This window comes from Lissotriton helveticus, chromosome 3_2, assembly GCF_964261635.1.
Source record: "Lissotriton helveticus chromosome 3_2, aLisHel1.1, whole genome shotgun sequence".
Classification (NCBI taxonomy): Eukaryota; Metazoa; Chordata; class Amphibia; order Caudata; family Salamandridae; genus Lissotriton; species Lissotriton helveticus.
In genome coordinates, this window is record NC_136062.1 from 256,602,894 (window position 1) to 256,630,832 (window position 27,939).

The window sequence follows — 27,939 nt, forward strand, 5'->3', positions numbered from 1 at the left end:
GAGTTTCAAGCTGATGTTGTTAACAGCTGGTCAGTTACATATAAGGTTTATAGACACCCTGAATTTCCTACCCATGAAATTGAGCAAGTTTCTAAAAGCCTTTGGATTCCGCGGGGGTAAAGGTTATTTTCCAAACTTTTTTAATACCTTGGCGAACCAGAATTATGAGGGCCCCATGCCACCTCCTGACAGTTACGGGGTTGAATACATGATGCCAGCTGAGAAAGAGAGCTTTCTACAATGGTACTCTGAAAACCGTGAAAAGAAGTTTAGTTTTCAAACAGAGTTGAAAGCTTATTGTCAGGCTGATGTAATGATCCTGCGACAAGCGTGCTTCCTCTTCAGAGATGTTGTGGTGGAGATGACTAAGAAAGTCAGGATGTTGAAATCCCTGTAGCCTCAAAGGACAAAGAAAGTCAGGACCTTGAAACCCAAGACGTCTCAAATGCCAAAGGAGGCCGAATACATCGACCCTTTTCAAAACATCACTTTGGCCTCCATGTGTATGTCCATCTACAAACACATGTTTTTAAGACTAAAAGAATCGCTCTAGTCCCGCCAGGCCTCTATAACGGCAAACTGAAACGTTATTCAACCCCCTCTATCCGTTGGCTCATGTACGTCTCTGAGAAGAAAGACATACATATTCAGCACGCCTTACAGGGTGGCGAATACCTTGTGGGTCCCTAATACCTGGATGGGTACGCGGTAATTAAAGGAGTACCGACGGCCTTTGAATACAACAGCTGTTTTTACCACGGCTGCCCTCAATGTTACAAGCCCGACAGGTTTAACAGACTGCTGGGTGCAAAATTTGAACCTTTACACAGACGTACTCTGTTGAAGGCCCAGTATGTTGAAAAATGTGGCTTTGCTATGAGGGTTCTTTGGGAGCACGAGTGATTAGAGATGTTAACAACCGACACCGAGCTGTGCTCTTTCCTTCAGAGTCGTGATTTACCAGAACCCCTGGTACCCCGCAACGCCTTATTCGGAGATCGTACAAATGCCATACAATTGTACAGGGCCGCGGGTGCAGGTGATAAAATACACTACTATGATTTCACCAGTCTGTACCAATTTGTGAACAAAATGAAGGTATACCCATTAGGGTACCCCACCATCATATATAGAGATTTTAAGCCCATATCCGAATACTTTGGGCTAGTCAAATACTAAATCTATCCACCAAGGCAGCTTTACTTCCCTGTGTTACCATACAGAGTCGATGGTAAAATGATGTTCCCCCTCTGTCGAACATGTGCTGTGTTTAAAGAGGTTGGTTGTTGTAGATACACTGACGAACAAAGGATGCTCACAGGGACCTGGTGCAGCATCGAGGTAGAAGCTGCCTTAGAGAAAGGTTACATGCTCGGGAGGATACACAAGGTGTGATATTTTAAGAGGACCACGACACGACCCTTTGCCCCATATATTAATCTGTTTCTAAGAGACATGCAGGAGGCCTCGGGGTATCCCGAATGGTGTACTAGTCAGGATGCAAAGCAGAAATACATTGATGACTACTACGCTCGCGAGGGTATCCATTTACGACCCCAGTTCATAGAGGTCAACCCAGCCCATCAACAGTTAGCCAAACTCTGCCTCAACTCCTTATGGGGAAAATTCGCACAGCATACAAATCTGTCAAATACAACCTTAAAAACAGATCCTGACGAGCTGTTTAAGTACCTATGTGCCCCTTGTTACGAGCCGCCAGCTGCGAGTTTATCGATGACGAGACCCCGGCAGTGTGTTGGAAATACACAAAAGCATACCCCACAATGTGTAACGACATAAACATCTTCATAGCATGCTTCACGACCGCCCACGCTAGTCTAGAGCTTTACAGGGTTATGGATAAACTCCAGGACCGCTGCTTGTATCACAATACCAACTCTGTGATTTTTCTGAGTAAACCCGGGGATGAAGACCCACCTCTTGGGGATTATCTAGGTAATTTGACCAGCAAACTTGATAAGGATGAACATATAATAGATTATACCTCCCCGGACCTAGGACATACTCCTACCGCACAAACAAGAACAAAGTGTGTATGAAGGTCAAAGGCATAACCTTAAATGTCAGCAACACCCTAAAAATCAATTTTGACAGTCTAAAGAATCTGGTGCACGAATACGCTAAATCAGCCAATTGTGAAAGTGCTAAAACCAAAGTTGTGAACCAGCCGTGCATAGTCAGATCCAAAAAAGAAGTGGGAAATTACAACCCAACCCTTACATAAAACCTTACTCATTGTTTTTGATAAAAGGGTCCTGACCGCTGACTATAAATCACTGCCGTATGGCTATTAGCCCCATTAGAGAGACAACCCCCCACACCAGGGACACCAGATTACAGCATTCATTCTCCTGCATGTTAGCAGGACCCTCAAACTGCGGCATGAGCTACTTTATAAAAAAAGCTCTTAGAAAACGCAGCTGGTGTTTTATCCCAAACCCCTAATAACATTGTGTGGCTTTATTTTTTTTTTACTTTTACTTTAATTCTTTTATAGCGCACGGCAACTCCGAAGGAGCATCCCGGCGCTTTGGCAAAGAAAAGAACAGCAAAAAGCAACCACACAACAAAGGAAGAGGGATAAAGGAACTGTTACCTAAAAAGCCATGTCTTCAAGTCCTTTCTGAAAGTAAGGAGACAAGGGGCCTGCTGGCATGCTGGCAACCTCTTTCTACAGCCCTGGCCCGTAGTTTACCCCATATCAGATTTATAGAAGGTATACCAGATAATCTCAATGATGATGAGTTACTGCCACCGTCCCTTGTAATGGTCGATGACTTTATGCGTGAAGGGGGGATCATCGGGAGTTAGAGAGAGCTTTTACTTAAGATTCACATCATTGCAATCTAAGCATATGCTATATTGTGCAGAACTTGTTTTACAAGGGTAACAACAGCAGATCTATAGCTCTCAACGCTTCATACCTTGTTTTATTTAAAAACCCCTGTGACAAACAACAAATCTCCATCATAACTAAACAAATGTACCCCGGAAACACCCACTTCTTCATGGAGGCCTTTAAAGACGCTACAGCCAAACCCCACGGCTACCTGTTGGTCGACTTAAAAAATGAAACTCTAGAAGACTATAGACTGAGGGCTGATATTTTTCCCCCCAAGCTACCAGTCGTTTACACCCCAAAGACCAAGCCCCGGCCCTATAAAAAGCAGCTTTGATGACTTTTAGAGACATTTACAGCCAGACCCTTATAATACAAGGTGTTGACCATGTCGGCCCGCCTATGCCGTAATTTAGCTCTCCTGAAAATGCTTGCTACAGCCAGTCCCCAACACAGAAAGGCCATCCTGTGCGCTGCTTCTGACGACTTAGTGGCTGCCATTGCAGAAATAGCCCTAAACACCCTAAAAGGCAACATTCCTATATCAAGGAGTCAGTTACATGTGCTGAAGAAGGGGTCTTAGCAAGAAACTCAGTAATAAAAGGGCCTCACTCATTACCTAGAAGAAACTGGTGAAGCAGTCTGGGGATTTATAGGCTCTTTGCTGGGCATAGCTATACCAGCAATTACACGCCTCCTCTCGGGACAGTGATGGAGCATGCCACAAAAATGTATTTGGTTCCTAAACAGCAAATGGACCAGCTGGGCTCTTCCGCGGACACCGCCTGGGATATACGCAGAAATGAGACAGTTAAATAGAGGCAGTTGAACAGAAACAAAAGTCTCTAAGCGGAAGCAGACAAGTCCTAGGGCTGATCTCCAGAGCCCACAAAATACATACACATATAAGCATATACTGAAGTATATACAAGAGGTCTCAAAGGCTCAACCTAAAAATACCTAAAAAACAACGTCATTTACAACGCCAATAGCTCTAACTTTCACAAAGGCGAGAGCAATTGCATTGTATATGCTTGTTTAGGTCTGGTGTTAGCTAAATGCTTTTGTTTTTAGTAAGATCACATTTGTTGTATACTTACTTCAGCTAGCCCTCTTAACTCAATGAACATTCCCATTTTTCTTCTGCCCACTACAGCATATAGCATAGGGCAGTGGGTCAGCTCACTTCAGCTATTGGTGTTCATCACTCTGTTTGACAGCATTAAGCTCTTTCACATAGGGGTCGATTACGATCTCATTCGAAAAGGCTCCGAATGGCATTCGATTAGTCAGAATCCAATTCAGAACCAGCCTTTCCAACCAACTCGGATACTTTTCCCAACAACCAATTACATCAGCTGGAAAGCGTTCAAACTGTCCGACTCGGTTCTGAAAGGCACTGGCAGTAACCAAGTCGGTCAGAGCGGGATCGTAGTGGTCTACGGATCGCATCCAGCCGAGCAATTAGGATGTCAGATTCGGACAGCCTTTCCGAATCTGTTGTGCAGACATGGATCAGCTGACAGAATCTGACTTTGGGGGCCTTACCAGGCCTCACCAGGCTCCCTCCTGCCGCACACTGAGAGGTAAAGAAAAGTCACCCAGTGGCCAGGAAAAAGAAGCGCATCATGTTGTAAAAACCCACAACCGAAAACGCAGACAGTTGCCAAGCAACTCCACACCAAAAGCAGTGTGCTTGTTGACACCAGGACGACACGTCAACATTCCCAGGCAAATAGCCGGTATGCCCAAAGTGCATGATGCTTTATGTCAGTAGTAGTACCAGGCCTACTGCAGCACAGCAAACAAAAGCAGCAGGAGAAGGTGTGCACTGGTCCTCAGTACAGCTAGACCAGCAGTGCGCTCCCAAAAGTGACCATGTAAAAGGGTGATGGGCATAGGGGAAGAGCCACATTTAACCAGCGGCCACAATGAACGCCCCCACCCTTCCAGAATGAGCCAGCTGAAGCAGGGCCTCCACCACCAATGAAGAGCCCGCTGCGCCGAACCCTGCATAAAAGCCACTCCAGAAAAGGTAAAGGTGCCCGTTTCTCAGGGCTTCCACCCCAGGTGTTAGGGCTGGCTACCTGCCTCACTTACCTGAAAATCGTGGGAGTCTGCAGTGCAGAACGGAAAAAAACATGAAGTGGGGTGGATTGTGCATCCTCTTGTACTGGTTCAAGGGTGAAGGAGGTCGGACATGTTTGGGAGTGATGGGAGGACTAGAGCATAAAATTACTTGGAGGGTTCTATTCAGGGCTGAACTGCCCATGCCAGGCATCGGTTGTTTCCCCGGGAGGCTGGAGGGGTGGGGGCCGGTTTTGTTACTGGGGGGCGGTTTTGCTATGGTTCTGGAATATCGTCCCCCAGTAATAAAAGCAACAGAGCTTCACACTTGCCATCCCCCCCCCTATTCCCCCCCCCCCCCCCCCCACCCCCCTCCGACCAAATTGCCAGGGCTGCTTTGGGTTCCCAGTCTGGGCCTGATTCTATTGGGAAGCTGAAGCTCACTGTGTGAATCATGTGGCGAGGAAGACTGTACTCAGAGTAATGAAGATTATGGGTAAGTAACAAGGGCATTACTGACATTTCCTCCAAGACAGTTTGCAATCAATGAAAATGTCCTCAAATGAGAATTTCATAGCCCTGACCAAAAAATCCTCACTTAACGAGTTAGCGTGTGGTTCTTGCCTAAAACGTTCAGCAGACTGTTAAATAATTTAAGCCTTTGCAAAAAGCATATTGTCGGATTAAACAGAGTCCCTTGTGTAATTCAAATGCTCCGACCTTGAGAAAAATCTGATTTACAAAGGGAAGAGTCTCATTCAAAATAGCTCCGTCACTTGGCTTACCTCATAATGCATATTGTGCTGAACAACCCTCGTGATTGACATAGGAATGTAGTTTGTGGCCTACTCAAGTGGTGGTAAAAAATGAAATGTCCCCTGTCAGGAAACCATTTTGACAAGGGAAAGACGGGTCACATGGCTGGCTGCACACCATCATTATGGGTACTTTGGCATTTCCTCACAGCAGCACAATGCCAAATTACTCGTGCAGGTGTACCGACAAGCATTCACATTTTCGTTGGGCTAGATTATTTGTTTTAGGAATTAGCTTGTGTTGTTTCTCGTAAATTGTCGGTAATTCGTGCAAATATTACAATAAATCAATATAATGTGCAAAGGTTTTGGTCTTTGGATTTTCACGTTGAACTCTGTACCTTTTCACCCATTTCAAGTTGTTCAGCGAAAAAACATCAACATTCATTTAGGTTTAAAGTTATGAGGAAACCGCGTTTACAGTCAGTATCCGTTTTCAGTGCCACCTAGCACTTCTAAGGAAATAGTGCCAGTTTGTGAGTTATACTACTACGCCATGTTGTAAACCATATACTTTGTTTGCATTAAAATAACTTTGCACACCCTTACATGCGTTGTTTTAAAACTTACTCAAACGGTTAATACCCCATTGCTTTGAGATACGGTACTTACATCTCTACTAAGGTAGTACTGTTCTTTACATCGTGGAAAGCAAACGCCATTTTTGAAGTCACTGCCCCAGTCACATGACAAGCATCCCTCTGGCGAAGAGTCTATGAATCAAAGAGACAGTAAGACCATGGCACATTGATTCCATGAAAATAAACTGCATATTGGAGCTTCGTTCTGCAGAAATTTTGAATTGCAGCGTCCTCTTGCAAACCTATGGTGATAGTATAATTTTAGATCGTTTGTTGATTTCACCCAAATTTAGAGAAATCTTATAGCACTAAAATTATAAATCTAACTATATCTCCCCCAACAATGGGTTATCCAAGTCAGACTCTCTCTCTCTCTGCAAGCATTACAAAACAAAAGAAGCATTGACAAAACTTGTACCTAGCTTGTACCTAAAAGTCCACATTTGTAAAGCGCACAATCACCCGTAAGGGTCTCTAGGCGCTGGGGGGCCGTCGGGGAGATTAAGCGAGCTATTGCCCAGAGTCACATGGTGCTGGGCTAACCTGCCGCCGGAGCCGGGGATCGAACCGTGGTCCCCAGATTCCAGCGTCAGTCGCCCTGGCCGCGGCGCCACACCTCTCCCTACCTACCGGCTTTGTCAGATATTTATTTGTTTGAAATTTGTGGCATGAAAAGATAATTGTTGAGAGAACTGATTATCACGGATAGTGGTGCCACAGGAAGAGTTTGTTGAGGGGAGGAAGAAGGTGAAAAGTTTAAAACAGAATTGGAAACAGAGATACATTCTATTAATGCCTATGTAATGCATACTGAAGAGTGGCAGAGGGGTAGAGAACAGTTTGCAGTCATCATAAAAAAACATTGCCTAAATATTTAAAGAACAAAACATATTTTAAGTCGCGGAAATACTGAAATTGTAATCATTTGACGAAAGAAAGCTATTTCTACCCCTGTCATACAGCTTATACTTTCTCAGGTAAAACATGCGTTTGTTGGACAACATAAAAGTATTGTGCGAGGCGGATTCTGAGCACACCCTCAGGATATGTTGGCCTTAGTCCTGATAGCTCAAAGTGCACCATCTGGCAAGGTAACAAATGTACTGAACCTCAAAACATGACAACCCTGACACCCCAAGGAAATTGTGGTAACAGATCTAGAACCCTTTCAGTTCAGTTCAGTTCATGAAGCTTTATTCGGTGCATTCAAAAGTAATGACCATAAAAGCAGACAAGCAAAATGTTAACAATACAAAAACACATAAGTTAAAAACACATACAGAGTTTTAAAAAATCATGCTCTTCCTGAGTTGAATGGACTTGCATAAAAACATTGCAATAAAGAAGCATTTGTCCGGAGAATTCAATTCATAAATCATTTTCATGGCATCTTCCACATTAAAAATAGAAAACATTTTAAAAAGTGGTTTTAAATAAACAATCCTCAAGTTCATGAATAGTGTGCAAATTAGTAAAAAGTGCAGGGTGCTCTGTTTCGAGTAGCCATCACATGGGCATGGTCCAACCGGCTGTCTCTTTAGTTGTGGAAAGGCCACCAACGCATGGGCTATCCCAAGCCTAAGCCTCGTCAAAACAAACCTGTGGGCTGGTTTGGTTACCATACTCAAGTACATTTGAAAGCCGTCACTTTGCATGTATTTATTGTACGAGATAACCGATGTAAGGCGCCCAGTTAGAGCTTCACGTTTTTGAGCTCGGTATGCCAAAAAAATACTCTTCAAGTCCAACTTAGAGTAGTTTCCCACAGAGCCGGGGTCTGCAACTTTGTTTAGTCCAAATATCTTTTGAAAGCTATCCACAATATAACCGAGCCATGGTATCTTAAGGAAATTGTCCAATTTCAGGCAGTCCTCAATGACAGACCGGTTAAAAGCTCTCTGATCTATGGTCCAAATGGCCCTCCATAGCAACAATGGTCTTAACGTAATCAGGTCACTTAAATAAGTAACTCCGACTTCCCTATGAGTTAAATCAGTGGAGGCAGAGACAGGGGCACAAAGCAGTTTTTTAACAAAGCAATTTTCTTCCCTTTGCAGGCAGTCAACATTTGAATGGCCCCATAACCCCGCCCCATATAATGCGATCGAAACATTTTTCGCTTTATATATTTGCATCATGTCATTAACTCTTCTATCACCAAGCTTTGATGCAAATTTAAATATACCATAGGAACTTTTCTTCATTTTAGACCTAACGTTCAGTAAGTCATGGGACCAACTACCATCATGAGAGAAAATGACGTCCAGGTAGCAACATTTTTCCACATCCTGGACTTTCACCCCATCAATAAAAAACACATTGTTTTTCCTGTTTCTAGCACCACAAACCATGGTATGAGTTTTACTTTTATTAATGACCAGCCTCCGCTTTCTAATAAAATCAGAAAACTGGTCCACCAGCCGCTGTAGACCTATTGGGGTCCTTGACAGGAGCACAGCGTCGTCTGCATAAAGCAGAACTGGGACACCTGTACCACAGATCTGGGGGGCATCTGCTTGGACTGTTTTCAGGGCCCGATCGACTGCATTAATAAATAAGGTAAACAAAAAAGGGGCTAGGACACAGCCCTGTCTTATACCGCGTTTAACATCAAAGTTAGGGGTACACTCTCCCCCTACCCCAAAGCGCACACAAGTCTGCATTTTATCATATAATCTAGCTAGGAAGAAAATGTTAGCCTCGGGTGCGCCAAGTTCCAACAGGACAGGCCAAAGAATGGAGTGGTCCACCAGATCAAATGCACTGCTCAGATCGGCAAAGCAAAGATATAAGGTACCAGGCTTAGCCCTGGTATACTTTCCGATAATTAATTCTAAGTTCAGGCATTGATCTATTGTACCACGACCCCTTCTGAAACCGTATTGAGAGTCAACCAGAATCCCCTTTTCATCTGCCCACTCTTCCAGCCTATACAACAAAACTCGACTCATAATTTTTACTGAGGAGTCTAACAAACTAATCGGGCGGTAGTTACTTGCTATCGCCTTGTCCCCTTTTTTGTAAATTGGGACGATGATGGAATCCCCCCAGGTAGATGGAATCTGTGTTGTGACAGCTGCATTCAACGCCAGTGTTAATATGGGTCCCCACATCCGTGGAACTGTTTTATATACGTCCATGGGTACACCATCTGGACCCTGCGCCTTACCCCCCTTACTCATTTTAATGCTGTATTCCACCTCAGACAAAGTAATATCTAAGGGGACTATGGGCCAGGAACTTAAAACAGTATTAGTAGGAACCGCACCTTGAAAGATGGCTGAGAAATGTGAAATCTAGGCCTCACAACCAACATTGGATACAAGATGAGGTACTTTATCATCACAAAGAAAAGGGGAATTAACAGTAGCCCAGAATAGGCAATTATTAGAAGTTTCTGCAGCCTGGGTTAGATTATCCCATGCTTCTTGTTGTAACTCCTTCTTCCTTATGGACATAGCCAGTTTGTAGGCAGATCTCAAGTGGGCAACCAAAATTTTATCCCGGGGTTTCGCTCCCAGGGCCACTTTCAACTGACTTAAGGTGGAGGTGCATGTATGATCAAACCAGCCCTTTCCTTTAGAGGGGTTAACCGTTCTATTACTAGTAAAGACATCCTCAATAGTTTTACAGATTATATTAAAATGGTCCATAATATCAGAAGGAGAACTACCCACATTCAGGATCCCTTCAATTTCATCCATGGATTTAGAGACGATCATACTCATAACTGTTGCTGATTTTTCCCCTTTCCATCTTATCCGTGTTCCATTTCGCCTATGAGGCTCAATGTCACATGAACTTATGGTCGCTAGTTGTCTACAATGCATCCATATCTCAGTTTCCAGTACAATTCGATTGTGATCACTGAGTGATGGATCCTGCATAACAGATATAATCATACTTGGCACAATACAAGAGGACACCATAACATGATCAATGAGGGAGTTAAAATTCCTTCCAGTAAAAGTGGGTATGATTTGGCCATCCTCATCCTTCCCATGTTGTAATAGCTCTAAATCATAAATTGCCATGAGATTGTTAATAGCGTCACCATAGGCATTATGCGGAAAGTGTTCTATGTAAGTATCACTATTGTCTAATATACCACAAGCCCCAGAAAGTGACAGAGGACAAATGGAAAGATTAAAATCACCTAACCAAATGAAATTAGAAAAACATTTTGCTTCAGAAACCAGCTTCACGAGTGCCCTTTCCAATTCATCTATAACTAGATGACGGGTACTATTAAAAACATTATTATAAAAATGTATTAGCACCACCTCACAACCATCCTTTTCCTTGACCCACAGAATTTGCGAGTGTATTCCTACCGTAACATATTTAACAACTGTAAGTGGTAGGTCCACAGACAACAGAAAGAGCAAACCACCCTTTGCTCTACCATGCCTAGATACTGTTGCTTCTAATCTGTAACACGCAAAGCCATCAACACTAATACTGCTGGTGCACCACGTTTCCTGTAAGCAAAGGATATCATAGGACCTAACTAAGTCCATCCACCCGGGATTCTTTTCCTTAGAGGCCCACCCTGAAATATTCCAGCTCACCATAGTAATCCTACTCTTAGCACTGCTGTTAAGCATACCGGTCTGACTATCAGTTACCTTATCACCATTCAGGTCCGGACTGCCTTCAGCTATACCAACACTAATAGACATAGGACAATTATAAATCGGGTCGACTATCGCCCTCTCGGGGACTTTTTGACTGGTCCCTGAATCTATCCTTAAGGACACATCCAGTTTGGAGAAGGGCACAAATTCTTGGTTACTGTTGTTGGTAGTAATCAGGGCTACATCCATGGTTACTCTGGTGTCAGTAGCACCCCGGCAGGGTTCGTTAATAAGCTTTCTCCCATTATTAGTTAAACTGTGCCCCCAGACCTTTGGCTGTCAATCATTTATGTCCATAGAGCTTAGGACTTGAAAGGTATTAAAAGTTGGAACCTCAAAGGTCAGATGAGTGATAGGGAAAAAGGGTCTACCCCTATTAACAAACTGCGGTGCTTCGTTCAAGTGGTTATAAAAGTACCCCAATGGATGAACATGTACTTTATCAGCCTCAGGATTTAAAGAAGCAGCTCGAAGTAGGACAGTTGCCACATGTTGTGGGTGTCTGAAGTTAACAATTATACAATCACCCCTATAAACTTTCTTAGAGTTACCAATCCAGTTAACTCTCCTGGTGCTTAATATCTGGTCATAGTAATTTAACGGAAACCCACACTGCCTATGTAGCCAGGAAACAGTTTTATTTTTTAAGGAATCATTGGTTTCACTGTAAGATGAGAATGGGTTGGGTGCTAAGGGTGGCACATTGGTAAGAACCACCGTAAAAGGTGCACAGTCAGGCGGGAGATCTATATAATTACCCCTGTAGATTGGTACCTCCTTCTTACTAACTGGCGCCATAGGGGCCTTCTTACTTTTATCAGTTGGGACAGGGACGGCCGTAGCCCTTTTATTCTGGGTCCCTGGCGGAGCTGTACCCACCCTCCTATGCTGATCCACCATGGTGGTTGATGTTACAACCTTGCTTACACCCAATGTATCACCTTGCTGCCTTAGTCCAGCATTGCTAGTTAAGGCACCCCTTTCGATAGCTACCTTGCTTAGGCCCAATGTATCACATTGCTGCCTCAGTCCAGCATTACTAATTGAGTCACTCTTGTCGCTAGAGCTTGAACAAACAATATTATCAACATTAGCACTATGAGCAATTAAAAGATTACCCAACCTAGAAACTTCGGCAGAAATTAGGTCTATTTTGTCCACCAAAGGTTTGACAATAGTTGCAAGCTTATCCTCAATAAGTTTAACCGTCAGGTCTAATAACTCAGAATTCAAATTGGCAGCACTATTCTCCATTGAAGTCCCCTTGTTGCAAACAGTGTTCTTAGGCGAAGGAACAGTTTTTTTTCTGATTATTGGATCCCCCATGCTTTAGTTGCACTTTTCTGCAGGCCCTTATTTCTCTCCTAATCTTCACGGGACGCTCAGGAGTGTCAATAGGGGCGTCCAATTGAAGATCTACAATGTGCAATATGGGACATTGCTCTATATTCACAATGGGTACTTCCAGAGGTACTTCCAGTGGCTCTATTACAGCTACTTCGTCAGATAAAACCAATAGCCCGGCTTCAGGGGCACAAACGAAACCAGGGATCAATACATCAGCCGCAGCCACGACAGGCGGGAGCTGTACCACTAATGAAGGTGAGGTCCCGCGCCCCAAAGATTTTCTCCTCTCGCTATTAATTTTGTTAACTAATGGGGGTGGGGTCGCACACTACTCAATTGTAATGTTAAAGCTCCCTCGAGCAGTTGGCTGACGAGCCTGGGACCCCGCCCCTACGCGCCTGAGTGGTACTAAACCTGGCAGATATTTGGCAGCCACCGGCAACCCCAGAACACGGCCTATCCCTGCTGACGAGGGGTGATACCCCGAAACACGTGTCCAGGGATGGCGAAGACAGCGAAGATAGCAGAGAATCGAAAGAAGATGCATTGCGGAACACGTAACTACATTTACCATAGTCCTTAGGGGCGATACCGCAGGTGTATGAGTAGTGTGCGACCCCACCCCCAATTGTAATGTTAAAGCTCCCTCGAGCAGTTGGCTGACGAGCCTGGGACCCCGTACCTACGTGCCTGAGTGGTACTAAACCTGGCAGATATTTGGCAGCCACCGGCAACCCCAGAACACGGCCTTTCCCTGCTGACGAGGGGTGATACCCCGAAACACGTGTCCAGGGATGGCGAAGATAGCAGAGAATCGAAAGAAGATGCATCGCGGAACACGTAACTACATTTACCATAGTCCTTAGGGGCGATACCGCTGGTGTGTGAGTAGTGTGCGACCCACCCCCAATTGTAATGTTAAAGCTCCCTCAAACAGTTGGCTGATGAGCCTGGGACCCCGCACCTACGCGCCTGAGTGGTACTAAACCTGGCAGATATTTGGCAGCCACCGGCAACCCCAGAACACGGCCTATCCCTGCTGACGAGGGGTGATACCCCGAAACACGTGTCCAGGGATGGCGAAGACAGCGAAGATAGCAGAGAATCGAAAGAAGATGCATCGTGGAACACGTAACTACATTTACCATAGTCCTTAGGGGCAATACCGCTGGTGTGTGAGTAGTGTGCGACCCCACCCCCAATTGTAATGTTAAAGCTCCCTCGAGCAGTTGGCTAACGAGCCTGGGACCCCGCACCTACGCGCCTGAGTGGTACTAAACCTGGCAGATATTTGGCAGCCACCGGCAACCCCAGAAATCGGCCTATCCCTGCTGACGAGGGCTGATACCCCGAAACACGTGTCCAGGGATGGCGAAGACAGCGAAGATAGCAGAGAATCGAAAGATGATGCATCGCGGAACACATAACTACATTTACCATAGTCCTTAGGGGTGATACCGCTGGTGTGTGAGTAGTGTGCGACCCCACCCCCAATTGTAATGGTAAAGCTCCCTCGAGCAGTTGGCTGACGAGCCTGGGACCCCCCACCTACGCGCCTGAGTGGTACTAAACCTGGCAGATATTTGGCAGCCACCGGCAACCCCAGAACACGGACTATCCCTGCTGACGAGGGGTGATACCCCGAAACACGTGTCCAGGGATGGCGAAGACAGCGAAGATAGCAGAGAATCGAAAGAAGATGCATCGCGGAACACGTAACTACATTTACCATAGTCCTTAGGGGCGATACCGCTGGTGTGTGAGTAGTGTGCGACCCCACCCCCAATTGTAATGTTAAAGCTCCCTCGAGCAGTTGGCTGATGAGCCTGGGACCCCGCACCTACGCGCCTGAGTGGTACTAAACCTGGCAGATATTTGGCAGCCACCGGCAACCCCAGAACACGGCCTATCCCTGCTGACGAGGGGTGATACCCCGAAACATGTGTCCAGGGATGGCGAAGACAGCGAAGATAGCGGAGAATCGAAAGAAGATGCATCGCGGAACACGTAACTACATTTACCATAGTCCTTAGGGGCGATACCGCTGGTGTGCGAGTAGTGTGCGACCCCACCCCCAATTGTAATGTTAAAGCTCCCTCGAGCAGTTGGCTGATGAGCCTGGGACCCCGCACCTACGCGCCTGAGTGGTACTAAACCTGGCAGATATTTGGCAGCCACCGGCAACCCCAGAACACGGCCTATCCCTGCTGACGAGGGGTGATACCCTGAAACACGTGTCCAGGGATGGCGAAGACAGCGAAGATAGCAGGGAATCGACAGAAGATGCATCCCGGAACACGTAACTACATTTACCATAGTCCTTAGGGGCGATACCGCTGGTGTGTGAGTAGTGTGCAACCCCACCCCCAATTGTAATGTTAAAGCTCCTTCGAGCAGCTGGCTGACGAGCCTGGGACCCCGCACCTACGGGCCTGAGTGGTACTAAACCTGGCAGATATTTGGCAGCCACCGGCAACCCCAGAACACGGCCTATCCCTGCTGACGAGGGGTGATACCCCAAAACACGTGTCCAGGGATGGCAAAGACAGCAAAGATAGCAGAGAATCGAAAGAAGATGCATCGCGGAACACGTAACTACATTTACCATAGTCCTTAGGGGCGATACCGCTGGTGTGTGAGTAGTGTGCGACCCCACCCCCAATTGTAATGTTAAAGCTCTCTCGAGCAGTTGGCTGACGAGCCTGGGACCCCGCACCTACGCGCCTGAGTGGTACTAAACCTGGCAGATATTTGGCAGCCACCGGCAACCCCAGAACACGGCCTATCCCTGCTGATGAGGGGTGATACCCCGAAACACGTGTCCAGGGATGGCGAAGACAGCGAAGATAGCAGAGAATCGAAAGAAGATGCATCGCGGAACACGTAACTACATTTACCATAGTCCTTAGGGGCGATACCGCTGGTGTGTGAGTAGTGTGCGACCCCACCCCCAATTGTAATGTTAAAGCTCCCTCGAGCAGTTGGCTGTGAGCCTGGGACCCCGCACCTACGCGCCTGAGTGGTACTAAACCTGGCAGATATTTGGCAGCCACCAGCAACCGCAGAACACGGCCTATCCCTGCTGACGAGGGGTGATACCCCAAAACACATGTCCAGGGATGGCGAAGATAGCAGCGAATCGAAAGAAGATGCATCGCGGAACACGTAACTACATTTACCATAGTCCTTAGGGGCGATACCGCTGGTGTGTGAGTAGTGTGCGACCCCACCCCCAATTGTAATGTTAAAGCTCCCTCGAGCAGTTGGCTGACGAGCCTGAGTCCCCACACCTACGCGCCCGAGTGGTACTAAACCTGGTAGATATTTGGCAGCCACCGGCACCCCCAGAACACGGCCTATCCCTGCTGACGAGGGTTGATACCCCGAAACACGTGTCCAGGGATGGCGAAGACAGCGAAGATAGCAGAGAAGTGAAAGAAGATGCATCGCGGAACACGTAACTACATTTACCATAGTCCTTAGGGGCGATACCTCTGGTGTGTGAGTAGTGTGCGACCCCACCCCCAATTGTAATGTTAAAGCTCCCAGGAGCAGTTGGCTGACGAGTCTGGGACCCCGCACCTACGCGCCTGAGTGGTACTAAACCTGGCAGATATTTGGCAGCCACCGGCAACCCCAGAACACGGCCTATCCCTGCTGACGAGGGGTGATACCCCGAAACACGTGTCCAGGGATGGCGAAGACAGCGAAGATAGCAGAGAATCGAAAGAAGATGCATCGCGGAACACGTAACTACATTTACCATAGTCCTTAGGGGCAATACCGCTGGTGTGTGAGTAGTGTGCGACCCCACCCCCAATTGTAATGTTAAAGCTCCCTCGAGCAGTTGGCTAACGAGCCTGGGACCCCGCACCTACGCGCCTGAGTGGTACTAAACCTGGCAGATATTTGGCAGCCACCGGCAACCCCAGAAATCGGCCTATCCCTGCTGACGAGGGCTGATACCCCGAAACACGTGTCCAGGGATGGCGAAGACAGCGAAGATAGCAGAGAATCGAAAGATAATGCATCGCGGAACACATAACTACATTTACCATAGTCCTTAGGGGTGATACCGCTGGTGTGTGAGTAGTGTGCGACCCCACCCCCAATTGTAATGGTAAAGCTCCCTCGAGCAGTTGGCTGACGAGCCTGGGACCCCCCACCTACGCGCCTGAGTGGTACTAAACCTGGCAGATATTTGGCAGCCACCGGCAACCCCAGAACACGGACTATCCCTGCTGACGAGGGGTGATACCCCGAAACACGTGTCCAGGGATGGCGAAGACAGCGAAGATAGCAGAGAATCGAAAGAAGATGCATCGCGGAACACGTAACTACATTTACCATAGTCCTTAGGGGCGATACCGCTGGTGTGTGAGTAGTGTGCGACCCCACCCCCAATTGTAATGTTAAAGCTCCCTCGAGCAGTTGGCTGATGAGCCTGGGACCCCGCACCTACGCGCCTGAGTGGTACTAAACCTGGCAGATATTTGGCAGCCACCGGCAACCCCAGAACACGGCCTATCCCTGCTGACGAGGGGTGATACCCCGAAACATGTGTCCAGGGATGGCGAAGACAGCGAAGATAGCGGAGAATCGAAAGAAGATGCATCGCGGAACACGTAACTACATTTACCATAGTCCTTAGGGGCGATACCGCTGGTGTGCGAGTAGTGTGCGACCCCACCCCCAATTGTAATGTTAAAGCTCCCTCGAGCAGTTGGCTGATGAGCCTGGGACCCCGCACCTACGCGCCTGAGTGGTACTAAACCTGGCAGATATTTGGCAGCCACCGGCAACCCCAGAACACGGCCTATCCCTGCTGACGAGGGGTGATACCCTGAAACACGTGTCCAGGGATGGCGAAGACAGCGAAGATAGCAGGGAATCGACAGAAGATGCATCCCGGAACACGTAACTACATTTACCATAGTCCTTAGGGGCGATACCGCTGGTGTGTGAGTAGTGTGCAACCCCACCCCCAATTGTAATGTTAAAGCTCCTTCGAGCAGCTGGCTGACGAGCCTGGGACCCCGCACCTACGGGCCTGAGTGGTACTAAACCTGGCAGATATTTGGCAGCCACCGGCAACCCCAGAACACGGCCTATCCCTGCTGACGAGGGGTAATACCCCAAAACACGTGTCCAGGGATGGCAAAGACAGCAAAGATAGCAGAGAATCGAAAGAAGATGCATCGCGGAACACGTAACTACATTTACCATAGTCCTTAGGGGCGATACCGCTGGTGTGTGAGTAGTGTGCGACCCCACCCCCAATTGTAATGTTAAAGCTCTCTCGAGCAGTTGGCTGACGAGCCTGGGACCCCGCACCTACGCGCCTGAGTGGTACTAAACCTGGCAGATATTTGGCAGCCACCGGCAACCCCAGAACACGGCCTATCCCTGCTGATGAGGGGTGATACCCCGAAACACGTGTCCAGGGATGGCGAAGACAGCGAAGATAGCAGAGAATCGAAAGAAGATGCATCGCGGAACACGTAACTACATTTACCATAGTCCTTAGGGGCGATACCGCTGGTGTGTGAGTAGTGTGCGACCCCACCCCCAATTGTAATGTTAAAGCTCCGTCGAGCAGTTGGCTGCGAGCCTGGGACCCCGCACCTACGCGCCTGAGTGGTACTAAACCTGGCAGATATTTGGCAGCCACCGGCAACCGCAGAACACGGCCTATCCCTGCTGACGAGGGGTGATACCCCAAAACACATGTCCAGGGATGGCGAAGATAGCAGCGAATCGAAAGAAGATGCATCGCGGAACACGTAACTACATTTACCATAGTCCTTAGGGGCGATACCGCTGGTGTGTGAGTAGTGTGCGACCCCACCCCCAATTGTAATGTTAAAGCTCCCTCGAGCAGTTGGCTGATGAGCCTGAGTCCCCACACCTACGCGCCCGAGTGGTACTAAACCTGGCAGATATTTGGCAGCCACCGGCACCCCCAGAACACGGCCTATCCCTGCTGACGAGGGTTGATACCCCGAAACACGTGTCCAGGGATGGCGAAGACAGCGAAGATAGCAGAGAAGTGAAAGAAGATGCATCGCGGAACACGTAACTACATTTACCATAGTCCTTAGGGGCGATACCGCTGGTGTGTGAGTAGTGTGCGACCCCACCCCCAATTGTAATGTTAAAGCTCCCAGGAGCAGTTGGCTGACGAGTCTGGGACCCCGCACCTACGCGCCTGAGTGGTACTAAAACTGGCAGATATTTGGCAGCCACCGGCAACCCCAGAACACGGCCTATCCCTGCTGACGAGGGGTGATACCCCGAAACACGTGTCCAGGGATGGCGAAGACAGCAAGATAGCAGAGAATCAAAAGAAGATGCATCGCGGAACACGTAACTACATTTACCATAGTCCTTAGGGGCGATACCGCTGGTGTGTGAGTAGTGTGCGACCCCACCCCCAATTGTAATGTTAAAGCTCCCTCGAGCAGTTGGCTGACGAGCCTGGGACCCCGCACCTACGTGCTTGAGTGGTACTAAACCTGGCAGATATTTGGCAGCCACCGGCAACCCCAGAACACGGCCTATCCCTGCTGACGAGGGGTGATACCCCAAAACACGTGTCCAGGGATGGCGAAGATAGCAGAGAATCGAAAGATGATGCATCGCGGAACACGTAACTACATTTACCATAGTCCTTAGGGGCGATACCGCTGGTGTGTGAGTAGTGTGCGACCCCACCCCCAATTGTAATGTTAAAGCTCCCTCGAGCAGTTGGCTGACGAGCCTGGGACCCCGCACCTACGCGCCTGAGTGGTACTAAACCTGGCAGATATGTGGCAGCCACCGGCAACCCCAGAACACGGCCTATCCCTGCTGACGAGGGGTGATACCCCGAAACACGTGTCCAGGGATGGCGAAGATAGCAGAGAATCGAAAGAAGATGCATCGCGGAACACGTAACTACATTTACCATAGTCCTTAGGGGCGATACCGCTGGTGTGTGAGTAGTGTGCGACCCCACCCCCAATTGTAATGATCTCAGATTATGCCCGCGCCATCTTCCCGAACCTTTCCCCCACCGGACCGTGACTTTATCTGCCCCGAGTCCTCTTCAACCATGGATTCTCCTATCGCCCAACCCTACCCCCTGACCCAGCTCAGTCAGCCGCTCAGAGATAAGCCTCGCTCCCATCCCCACCAGACCCTTAGCCCCCCTCCCGCAACAACACAATCGCACCCAGAACACAGTCATCTGCTCAAAGAAAAGGGCATCTCCCAAACAAGATTGGCCCACACCCCCCCTCACCGTGAACCCCAATGCAACTAGAACAAGGCCACCTACCCAGAGAAGAACACCACTCCCAATCACAATGGGAACACAACACCCCCCCTCCTGCAGGCATATCGCGTAGGGACATTAATCCTGAGCCAGCAGCCCTGCTTCCCCGGAACCCCTCCAGAAGTATTATATCGAACAGCCCCTCCCCCCTAAAGCCCAGCTCCTCCCAGCCTCCCATTCTCTCCCCCGCTTTCAACATGACGCAAGGCCTCAACCTTTTGGCAGCGCAACTCAAAATCCAGGTTTGTGGCCATAAGGAAACAATATCCTCCCTAGCAAAAATCCGTCTGCCCACCCAACAGTCCGTAGATAACCCCCCTCATCTCAACCTAGTAAGACTGAATCACCACCCCTCAAAAGAACCTCTCCCCCCCCCCACAGATCTCGCTCGCCACCCTCCAAAGTGTGGATTGAGCCAAGAGCAGGTAGGCCTAGAAGATCCGACCCCAACCTCTCCCCCCCAAGAAGCGACCGCACTCGCCGCATCATACAACGTTCCCACACACCCACACCTCAAGTGCGCACTCCGTTCACAGAATGTGACTCCACCCACCCCAGCACAGGCCCCGCCGTTGTACTTCACCACTAAATCCTGGATCCAAGTCATCACTGGAGTGGTTAGAGACCATCCCCCACGGAGAGATACAAGACCCCCAGCGCACCTATCCTCCATACCTAGAGCCTAGCCCAGCAATTGGAAACTCGAAAAAGAACCTTCTATTAATTGCATGCACATCAATAGTAGGTCTGCGTCTAAACATGCAACGTAAATAGCAGAAGCCATCCTCTCCCACGACCTAGATGTAGCTTTCATCACGGAAACGTGTCTCAACACCCTGTCTTACCCCAACATGGACATGCTGGTGCCACCCGGGTTCTCAATTATCCACAAAGACAGACATGAACATAGAGGCGGTGGCCTAGCAATCATCCACAGAACTGATTTCTCCATATCAGAATGCCCCTCTGGCCTTTTTAAAACCTTCCAATGCCTGTCAGTCAACATCAAATCGCTCACGAGCAGATCGCTTCGTTGCCATCTCCTATACCATCCTCCAGGCAACGCCAACGAATTTGGAACTCAGCTCTCTGATCTGATCACCCAATGCTCACTCAGCGACGACAACCGTATAATTCTGGGCGACCCGCTCATCCAATCTCTCAACAATCTCCTGCTGGATAACGATTTGACCCAACACTGCTTAGAAGAAACACACCATAGAGGAGCGATCCTAGACGCAATCATCTTGGACAGAACCACAATCACTATGGAATATATAATTCCCGTGGACTGGTCGGACCACCGCATTATTCTTTTCCACATCAACCAACCGGCCATATCTCAACCCCCAATGCAGGCCCCTCCCAAATGGGTCAGGAACACAGCCCGAGTCACCCGGGCGGCTTTAGAAGAAGGGCTTAGTACACTCCTCCCAAGCAAGACGGAACTCCTCTCAACCCCTGAACTCACCTCTCTCTACCATTCCAAAATGACGCTCACCTTGGACTTTCCGACGCTCTTGAAACTAAAAATAAACCAGAAACACCCCCTCCAGGTCCTGGTTCACCACAGAGATTAACGACGAAAGAAGACACCTCAGATCATTAGAAAGAATGTTGAGGAACAAGCCCTCCTCCCTCCACCGCGATCAACTCAAGGAAGCACGTAGAAACTACAACAAACTCATTAGGAACAACAAGACAACTTTCTTGTGCTTCGCCTTAGACAATGCAAAAAAAGCCCCAAAGAACTCTTTAACATCATTAGGAACCAAACATCCAAACCGACAGCTTCTAAAATGGTGGCATCCAAAGATCACTGCAACAATTTTGCTAACTTTTTCAGCGAACAAAATCGCCAAAATTGACCTCTCTCTGAGCACACTCCCCGCCACTCCCATGGAGAACTTGAGGCCAACAACTCACGGCAACATACTAGTGAACACACCCACTCCCTGGTCTGCCTTCCGCCCCATCCAGGTAGAAGAGATAGTCAATCTAATCGCCTCTGCCAAACCCTCATCTCACTCCCTAGACCAGCTGCCCTTGAGCCTGGCTAAAGACCTAAAGCTTACCCTAGCCCCAATTTGGTGCAAAATCATCAATAGATCTCTGAGCTTAGAAATCATTCCAGACTGCCTCAAAGTAGGCCAAATCACGCCACTACTAAAAAAACCCGGGCCAGACTCGGAGGACATGAGCAACTTCAGACCTGTATCGAACCTTCCTCTTCTATCCAAAACTATTGAAAGATGTGTTCTTCCACAGCTAACCCAACACTTAGAAAATATCAAGATACTAGACCCTCTTCAATCAGGATTCAGAAAGGGATGCAGTACCGAGACCGCAATCTTAAACGTCTTAGACGATCTCCACAAATCACTTAACTCAGACCAATGCAGCCTTCTCATTCTCCTTGATCTATCGGCCGAATTCGACACGGTTGATCACAACCTGCTCCTCAAAGTCCTCCAGGAAAGAGCGGGCATCGAATTGACGGTATTAAACTGGTTCTCCTCCTTTCTTCTCAACGGCACGCAAAGAATCAAATCAAAACCCCCTTCCCGTCAACAGAGGAGTTCCCCAAGGGTCAGTACTCTCTCCCCAACTTTTCAACATCTACATGGAACCCCTCACCACTTTTCTCAGGAACTCTAGCATCCCCTTCCACCTCTATGCAGACGACACACAACTTTATCTGGAAACCGACACGATCAAAGACATACACAGACTAAATGTCACGCTCAAAGAGGTCCAACATTGGCTCTCAGCGAACCATCTCAAACTCAACCAAGAGAAAACAGAAGTTCTCCTCATTTCTAACAGAGATGATAACCCCCAAATTGAAGAATGGCTCAAAGCTCATAGGTTGCCCGTCAGGTATTGCAGCGCTGACCTGATGAGGAGCATGCCCTATGATAAAGCATGACACCAAGCTTGCTGGGGGTATCAGGGCACTTATTCCGAAAGTAGGAATTCTCTTTTACCTCCCTACGTCCACTACACATTGTCTGATACCTGGCCAACCTTTTATAACCCACCCCCCACCCCCTGGTCGTAACTGCATACTCAATTTGTTGAATGACTTTTGGGCACGTATGCTGGACCTGTATAAAAACCCATAGTCCCCCCTTTAGGACACACTAACCCTCTATTCAAATGCAACAAGAATTAAAATCAAAGAAATGCTCAGGCATGCTAATAGTATGAACTCTCCGCAAACTTCAAGAAAGTGTATCATGTTTTTACATGATTTGTGCAAGAGATATTTAAAAATAAAGTTGTTCCTAAAGATAAGTTGTCCAGGACACCTTCTTTTCTTCTTTACCATTACTTTAGTTAACGTGTCAATAAAGAAAACCTGTTTATTTCGCATCTTTCTGAAAGTTCTTGCTGTCAAGTGAACAACAGCCAGGTACTGTTGTTCACCAGGGGGACAAAATTAGAGGTCAGGAGGGCCGCATGCAGCCCTCGGGGCGTACTATGAGTATCTCTGCTCTAGGGGGTAATCTTTTAAAAAGTTGAAATTTGAATGAGGTCCCACCTGAAGGTTTGGATCCCCCTAAAGGTTTGGGGACCCCTCACCACAAGGCCTGCAGGGCTTGCATTACACCCCTGCTGACATTGTAAAGGGCAGAGGTGTGAAGCTGCACATTACAATGTATACCAGGTGCTATACTAAGGGCCATTTGTATCAAGCCGTTTGTGAATCGCAAACGGCCTTTTTGCATGTTTTGGTATGTATGTAACATTCGCAAAATAAGGAATAGCAAAGATTTGCGATTCCTTATTTTGCCATAGCATTTAAGGAATCGCAATTTTGCGATTCCTTAAATGCTATGTATGTACCATTTTTGGGTTGCGAATTATTAAGAATTCGCAAAATACCACCAACTTGTAGTTGATGGTAACTTGCGAATTCTTCCAAAAATGCACAATTTGGCATTTTTGAAAGTGGCATGTGATGAACACACATGCCCATAGGGCATGTATGTGCGCCATATGCACTCACATGTACATTTCAGGGGTGCAGCAGGGTGTCTTTGAGATACCCCTGCACCCTTGAAATAATTCTCAAATTGCGATTAGCAAATTGTGAATTCGCAATTTGAGAATTATTTCGCAATCATTCCTATGGGCCTCCTGGCCCATAGGAATGCATTGGAAATTATTCCTTAATTGCGAATTCGCAAAATGCGAATTCGCAAATAAGGAAGAATAAGGAATTGCTAAAAAATAGCGATTTTCTTCACACATACCATTTTGCAATTCCTAAATAGCGATTCCTTAAAAATCGCTATTTAGGAATCGCAAAATAGTTTGTTGATACATATGGCCCTTTGTGTGGTCTTATTTTTGTCTGTCTTATGTCTTTGAGTACATCACTGAAAGCTTAGAAGGTAGAAAAAGAAAGCACTGTGGTGATTGTGAGACGTTTGCACATATAATTGTGTCAAGTGTACCAGTTTTGCAAAGTGCAGAGTCTGGGACGCACATACATGCCCTTAGGGCATGTATGTGCGCCATATGCCCCCAAATGTCATTTTCAGGGGTGCAGCAGGGTGTTCTTGAGACACCCCTGCACCCTTGAAAAAATTCCTAATTTGCGATTAGCAAATTGCTAATCACAAATTGCCCCTTCATTCCTATGGGCCTCCTGGCCCAAAGAAATGAATGGGTAATTTGCGATTAGCAATTTGCTAATCGCAATTTAGGAATGATAAGGAATCGCTAAAAAGAAGCGATTTCCTACATACATACTGTTTAGAGATTTCTAAATAGCGATTCCTTAAAAATCGCTATTTAGGAATCGCTAAACGGTATGATGATACATATGGCCCTCAGGGCCTTATTTACAAGAAAGTAACGCAACGCTGTGCCGCAAGCCATTTGGCTGCGCTTTGCTCCATCACCTTCAAAGCACAGGGATGCGTCCTATTCACAACAATATGATGTATCCCCAAGCTCTCCCCTGCGCTGGCGCACAATTGGCTGCCATGCGCCAACGCAGGTATCCTTGTAACATGGTGCAGGGAGCCTGTGTTGTGGGGATGATTCTTTTTGTGCAGGGAGGCACACCTTCCTTCACGAGAGGTGTTTTCATCTTTCTATGCATGCTGCAGAATGCAGCACACATAGAAAGAGGAAAAAACGAGGAGAAATAGAAGTACTTCTCCTTGTTGAACCTCCTTATGTTTCCCCTGGGGAGGTGTAAGATTCTGACGCATTGCCAGGTTTATGAAATTTTGTGAATCTGGGAATGTGGCAGAATCCACGGGTGTTGCGGGGGAACACCCACATCAACACCCATGGCATGCCCCTTTCATGCAAAGTGCTGTGTGAAAAGGGGTGTTTTTTACAACGCCAAGAAAAGCCACACAGGCTGGCTTTAAGTGGTCTTATAAATATGAAGCACCACACTGCACCACCAGTGCATCAACACAAAGTGACGCACTGGTGGCAGAAGGGGCTTGTAAATATGGCCTTATGGGATTTTCCCAGGATCGCAGGATGTTGCGCCGCCAAGACCCGACCCGGGTTTCCCAGCTCTCATGTCAGAAGCTCTGCCCGCTGGCCACATCCTCTCCACTTCCGTGATACTTGTCAGGGAGCTCTGTCCTTAGTCCCTTCGTTCTCGATGAGCATAGAGAAAAACAGCTCGGTATGTTTAGGTGGACTTGTGCCCTTTGTGCAGACGGAGTAAGTGTCATCATATGCCCTGTGTGGTTTTGCTACCCTGTATTTTGTGTGTTTGGGCAGTTTATGAGCACATACAATATTTGATTTTGCCGTCTTAGTTGTGGGACAGTGCTCATCACAACACTTTACTTTTATTCATTTAAATTAGACATTTTATATTTCTCTTACACATATTTACATCCTGAGACAATTCCCGAGGAATGGTTTGCCCAGAATCACGTGACATTTGTCTGTCATAAAGCCTTGTCATGCGAAGTCTGAGGTCGCGACTAGAAGCCAGGTCTGTGCGCTCAAATTCAGAAAGTAGGACTTGGAATGTGTACAATAATATGACTCCAGCGGAGACACTTACATTTTCAAAGTCATTAGGACCGGGTTCGTCAGCCAGAGGAATGGTAAAATATCTTTGAGTTTTCAAAATGTTCTAAAAAGAGGACAACCAATAGGCACTGAAATTTGTGATATGTAAATATGCCTAATACATATTCATTTTGGATGTCCTGAAAACGCGAGCGGATTTTATTATTGGTTGGTCGCCTAGCCTACCACTAAAAGAATGTTGCATCCCGTGCCTATGTAAGATTTAAGAAACATTTTTGACATTTTCTTTAAGGATGCAAGGGGTTGTTTACGATGTGTTCCTTTTTAGGCATATAATATAATGTTTAATAATACCTTAGTAGGTCCATTGTGATTTAAATAGATACAATGAAAAGGTAGCACATCCGCCATAGAAAGAAGACCTGAGAATAAAGGCAAACTATTTAATAAAAAAAGTAAAGAATACACCCACGCACATGGAGTGTTCACTCACCTTTACACGTTTTGCAGCTCGGATGACACTGTTTGCATAGTTGCTGCTGTTGGTAGAACCGCTCTGGACATTGATTGATACACTGGTTGGTGCCATCCAGTTGCAGAGTGTTTGGGGGACATGTCATACATTCCTCCGGCTGGGGGCCGGAGCACATCTGGCATGAAGGGTGACATTTTTCACAGCGGTCGGATCCTCTGTAATACCTATAACAGGGGCAGCAAAAGTAATAGTTCATCAAAGAGTAACACATAATTCCAATTTGAGTGTGAAGATTTCCAGAGAAATAATTTTTTTACAATCCCTGCTCAGGGTAGGCAAATCTAAGGCTGTGGCAGATTGGTCCTGGTATTATTTCTGCCACCATTTCAATGTCACTACAATACAGGAATAAATGAATAAAAAGTAAAAATAGAACACACCATCAATCTTCGGGAACCATCACGAGTGGCACCAACAGGACTATTGAGTACCCCATGCATATCGTCCCAACTTTCATCCGTTTATTAGGGTTCACCTGCACAGCGCTTGCACTTAATATAGCTTAAAAGGGTGCTCTTAACAGTTCCCATAGCCAAATTACTGTGCTCATTCATATATTTCTTTATTTCGGCATTATTTTGCCATAAAAGATTTATACAATAAACGTTTCTTTTACTGTGCTCATTCGCTTTTGGGTGGAACTTTTTGTGTTAACTTCCCTGGCTGCATGCATTTAAGATACTTCTACTAACGCTGTGCACACTGTTTGAGCTCCATTCACAGTCAAGATACGTTCTCTTCCCATGGAAAAGGCAGAAAGCTTCTAACAGTGTTTGGAACGCTTGCTTTTTGTTACTTAGTTTTGTAAATCAAATGCTTTAGCCTTAGTACGTTTCCTATTCATATCTCAGTACTTTTCCTTGCACTTTGTAGGCATTATTGGATAGATTTTGTTAACTACATCTATTTGGTCATTTTGATCAAATTCTAAAGTTGTAATAAACATTGCAAGTTAAAAATAAAGTTAATATATACAACAACTAAACACCCAGCCACAAGTGCAGTTACCTTGCAGACAACAGGGTTATGATTTGAATGGTGCAGCAGCACCGGGTCATAAACTCCTCCAAACACATAATATTGCTATATTTAACTACTTGACAGGCAGTCACAATTGCAGTTACCTTGCAGTTAAAAGGGACTTGATTCGAATAGTGCAGCAGGTGCAGTGGCACCGGGTCCAAACGCTCTAGGGACCCCACTAAACCCAGATTATTGCTAACATTTAAAACTAAACAGACAGTCACAAATGCAGTTACCATGCAGACAGCAGGGTCATAATTTCAATAGTGCAGTGACACCAGGACCAAAAGCTCTAGGCACCCTACTAAACACCTACAATTGTTATATTTTACTACTAACTGGCAGATGCATCAAAGTTATGTTTTGCGAGTCCTTAATAGCGAATTTTAAGGAATCGCTATTAAAGACTCGCAAAACGGGATGCATGTAGGAATCGCAATGTTATTAGCGATTCCTACATATTCCTTATTAGCGATTCGGTAATAGCTAATCGCTAATAAGGAATGGCTTTCCCATTCATTCCTATGGGCCTGAAAGCCCATAGGAATGAATGGGAAAGCCATTCCTTATTCGCGATTAGCTATTACCGAATCGCTAATGTTCCGCTATTTCAAGAGTGCCAGGGTGTCCAAAGGACACCCTGTTGCACCCCTGAAATGGACCTATGCACAAATGTTACACACACACATGCCCTAAGGGCATGTGTGCGCGCAACATGTAACTTTGAAAAATGCACAA

At 46.8% G+C, this 27,939-nt stretch overlaps 1 protein-coding gene across 1 annotated transcript in view; it reads right to left on the reverse strand.

Moving 5' to 3' along the window:
• Nucleotides 1-27,939, reverse strand: part of LOC144826284 (proprotein convertase subtilisin/kexin type 5-like) — a 567,967-nt gene that overhangs the window by 152,498 nt on the left and 387,530 nt on the right. The window contains exons 12-13 of the mRNA XM_078684635.1: nucleotides 26,137-26,342; nucleotides 6,355-6,455 (exon numbers count right to left, since the gene is read on the reverse strand). Coding sequence (XP_078540761.1) covers nucleotides 6,355-6,455; nucleotides 26,137-26,342 — 307 coding nt within the window. The remainder of the gene's footprint in view (nucleotides 1-6,354; nucleotides 6,456-26,136; nucleotides 26,343-27,939) is intronic.